The sequence below is a fragment of the Littorina saxatilis genome, linkage group LG8 (assembly GCF_037325665.1).
Source record: "Littorina saxatilis isolate snail1 linkage group LG8, US_GU_Lsax_2.0, whole genome shotgun sequence".
NCBI classification, from domain to species: domain Eukaryota; kingdom Metazoa; phylum Mollusca; class Gastropoda; order Littorinimorpha; family Littorinidae; genus Littorina; species Littorina saxatilis.
In genome coordinates this window covers 45565027-45569056 of record NC_090252.1, presented here as the reverse complement: position 1 = coordinate 45569056, position 4030 = coordinate 45565027, and the positions used below count along the sequence as shown (strand labels likewise).

General features: G+C 44.7%; 1 protein-coding gene across 1 annotated transcript in view; it reads left to right on the top strand.

The window, feature by feature from the left end:
* LOC138973667 (transcription factor RFX4-like) overlaps positions 1 to 2537 on the top strand; it is a gene marked incomplete in the record, with an annotated part of 81103 nt that extends 78566 nt beyond the window's left edge. The window contains 1 exon segment of the mRNA XM_070346399.1: positions 2118 to 2537. Within this exon segment, the coding sequence (XP_070202500.1) occupies positions 2118 to 2379 (262 nt within the window).
* Between the last annotated feature and the right edge of the window lie 1493 nt (positions 2538 to 4030).

Genomic DNA, 4030 nt, shown 5'->3' with positions numbered 1-4030 from the left:
TGAGGCCTGGGTCAGGCCGCAATTTTCTCCCCCCTTTCCTAACCTAGGTGGTGGGTTCAAGTGCTAGTCTTTCGGATGAGACGAAAAACCGAGGTCCCTTCGTGTACACTACATTGGGGTGTGCACGTTAAAGATCCCACGATTGACAAAAGGGTCTTTCCTGGCAAAATTGTATAGGCATAGATAAAAATGTCGATCAAATACCCGTGGGACTTGGAATAAAGTAAAAAAATTCCATCTCACACGGCATTAATTAGTCTCAGGAAACATGAATACACGCATGCAGGAAAAAATATGGGTAGCGCCGTATATTGTATGGCAGCTCGCTTTCCCCAGGGAGAAAGCAGCCCGAATTTCCATGAGGGTAACCTCACTGGACTATAAATCTTATCCAATCCAATCCAATCCAATCCAAGTGCAAGATAAGGATAGCAAGCAGGTATTGTTGAAGCTAATTGGTTTTCAAAAACGCAATAGCGAAACAAACACATTGTTCGATGAGATACACGTAGAACTGAACAAGACACTGATTGTAAATGAATAGTTACCAGGGGCGGAGCAGTTAAGCCCGAGGGGAGGGGGGGTCACAACCTGGGGTCCAGGGGCCAGTTTCATAAGCTAGCAGGGAACCGACTGACAGTCGATCGACTGCCCAGTCCATGGACTGTGGTTGATCGCCGTGTCACCGAAAAGCGCGTTTCATGAGCGAATCACCGTCACCCGCGGACAACCGCAGTCGACCGACTGTACAGTAATCCGAATGGCCAAGTCGAGGGCTAAATTTAGCAACAGTACCACTTCCGTTTGCTCATTCGCACGTGGAAATGGCCGATTTCGAAGAAAAAACAAGTCTCGGCCCGCTCAAAATAACAATGACCGAGACTTTCAGTAATTCCTTCGCGTGACGTCAAACCCTCTTACGCCATAATGTGACGTCTTCAAGACATAACCCTGATTTGTCTCCTGGATTACTGCGTCATGATAGATACATTTCGAAGAACAATCACTACAAGGTTTGGCTCGCAATCCAAAAAAGTGTGAGCATTCTGCCATTGACTGTGCGGATAATTACATTTATTTTCGGTTTACCGCAGTAAGCCGAACACAGTGTTGGGGGGAGAGCATCACCGACTGAAATTTTGTTCGTGAAACCCGATAACGTCGGATTACTGTGGTTCTCTCGGACAACTGCAGTTGGTCGACTGTGTTCCTGGCTTATGAAACTGGCCCCAGGGGTCGGTAGAGGTGGGGTACTGTGGTAACGCCCCGTTGGGGGGTCTGGGGGGCAAAGCCCCCCTGAAGCTGACGAATCTTAGCTATCTTATGAACAATGTGTGGCTTATCCGTGATTTTAAACATGATCAACTGGTGTCAGCAGCCACTCATTATTTCTTTTAAAGTTAGTATTAAATAATGGCAATTTATCTTCCATGATATCTGCTCCCGACATCATATAGTATGGTTAGAAGAAAGACATGTCGCATAGGATTGGCAGTTAAAACTGTACAAAAATGATACTGATTAAACAATTAACACTTCCCCCGGCTTTACAGACAGAAACAACAACAACATTCACATTCCGGAACCCCTGTAACCACCCCCCTAATCCGCCCCTGGTTACTTTTCTGAAACTATGCTTCTTCTTCTTCTTCTTCTTCTTCAGCGTTCCAGAATTGTCTGGTTACGTGTGAGCTCGTTTTGCCCATTTGGGTTCCCCAAACTATACTCTGAGAGCATAGTCAGCTTGACTCCGCTTTCGTTGGGTAGACATGCTGGGTATGTTCGTGTTTCCATAACCCACCGAGCTCTGACATGGATTACTTAATCTTTTCCGTGCGCACTTGGTCTTGTGCTTGCGTGTACACACGAAGGGAGTTAAGTCACCAGCAGGTCTGCACATAAGTTGACCTGGGAGATCGGAAAAATCTCCACTCTTAACCCACCAGGCGGCAGCGACCGGGATTCGAACTCACGACCTCCCGATTAGGAGGCCGACGTCTTACCACCACGCCACTGCGCCCGTCTGGAAACTATGCAATTTAACATTCTGCTAAATGTACTGGCAGGGTATAATTCTAAAATTGATGATAATTACATACAACTGACGTTTGTTTCAGATCGGATGCGATGACGTACAACTACAACAACACCCTGCGTCACAACGCTTATGACGCCAACACGTATCAATATGACGTCAACTCGGGGATGGCTGGCAACATGTACCAGGGATTCGGCGGTGTGAATGACGCATTTATGACGTCAGGAATGGGCAATGACGCCAACAAAAGACGCTTTGAAGACGACCAATACATGCGATCGTGTAAGCGAGCGAATAAGGAGCAGTTTTTCTTCGAACCGACGTTCACTAACATTGGCTAAAAACAGAATGAAGTGAAGACCCACGAGGGTCTATTAGGCCAAAAAAAAAAGGTCTGTTTACGGTAACCCGACCGACCCTAGTTTTTTCGCGCGACCCTAGACTTTTTTTTGGCATTTGGGAAAAAAAAAATTAAAAAAAAATTAAAATCTTGTTTTTTTGGCAAAATAACGTAAAAATATGGGTTAAAAAAATAAAAAAAAATAAAAAATCCCGACCTACCGACCCTATTGTTTGGGCCTATGTTACCGTAAACAGACCTATTTTTTGTGGCCTTATTAAGGCATGAGAATGGAAGAATGTTAGACATGGATGAGTGAGAAAGAAATTGTGGACACAGCCTTTTTGTTGGCTTGAATGAGTGTGTGCGTTAATAATAAAATTGTTTTTTTTTAACAGGAATAACTAAGGAATGTACTCATCCGTAAGAAGGTCACTTCCAGGAACAATGACTGCACTTACCTTATCTGAAAAAGCCACTGGCCGATTTAGATCTTTCACTCTTTTGTGAGGCGTTAAAGTGATACGGTACAATGCAATACTCATTTGGTTTTCCTTGAATAAAAGTCTGAGTCACTGAACCAAATCATGGCTCAATCATGGCCAGGGTCCCGGGTAGCTCAGTTGGTAGAGCGTTGGACTTGTGATCCAAAGGTCAAGGGTTCAAATCCGGGCCAGGACGGACACGGGTCAACTTCATGTGCACTCAGAGACGGTATCCATGTCCCACACCCGTGTCACCACATTGGCACGTAAAAGTTCTCGGCCAGTCTGCCGTAAGCGCAGGTGGCTGATTACATCTAAACTCGCGCACATCTTGGCGACTCTTGTTGCTGCTAGCTTTCAACTGAGAGGAAGCGACCCGATTTTCCCAGCATTGAGAAAATAAAGTAAATGAAATGAGAAAAAAATGAAATGAAATGAAAGCATGTTTGTCTGTCTGTCTGTCTGTCTGTCTGTCTGTCTTGGCTTGGGGTTGGGGACTACTCGTATTATGAGGATGTCATGTGCTAATCAATGGAATGTCTTTTGTAGACGAAAAGTTAGCTCACTCACTCAACTCAATGCCCGTCACTCCTGTCAGGGTATGGGCCGCCAACATGTTGTTGACGTTTCTGTAGCGAAGTTTTTTTTGCAGGGTGGGGGTGCTAACCCCACGCCCAACCCTCCTCCTTTTTCAGCCGGGCTTGGGACCGTCCTTGGCGGAGTTAAAAAAAAAAAAAAAAAATGAAAAAGTTAGCTAGTAAAACGCAACTTATGTTGTGGTTGATTCCTCTTTTACATTGCATTGTGACTTGACTTGTAAAATATAAAAAACCCTGCAACTTGACGCTTTTTTCGCGAATATCATACCTCTTTCAAATGTATCATTCCTCATCCGCCATCCCTACGTCCTGTTTCGGTTCATGCAACTTCAACATTCTCTTTATCCTACATACGTGAGAGAGACCACCCATCCATCACATAACACTGTCGTTCACTTCACTAGTGGGTATATCATGTAAACAAGGTCGTGTCAAACTAGTCTGTCGGGGACCTATTTTTCCTCTGCTCATGATGACAAATTCACCGAGACAGACGTCATTCTGGGAATACCTTTGCGCTTGCTGTTTCCCCTTATAATATAAAGAATTTTGAGAACGTACACGTCAC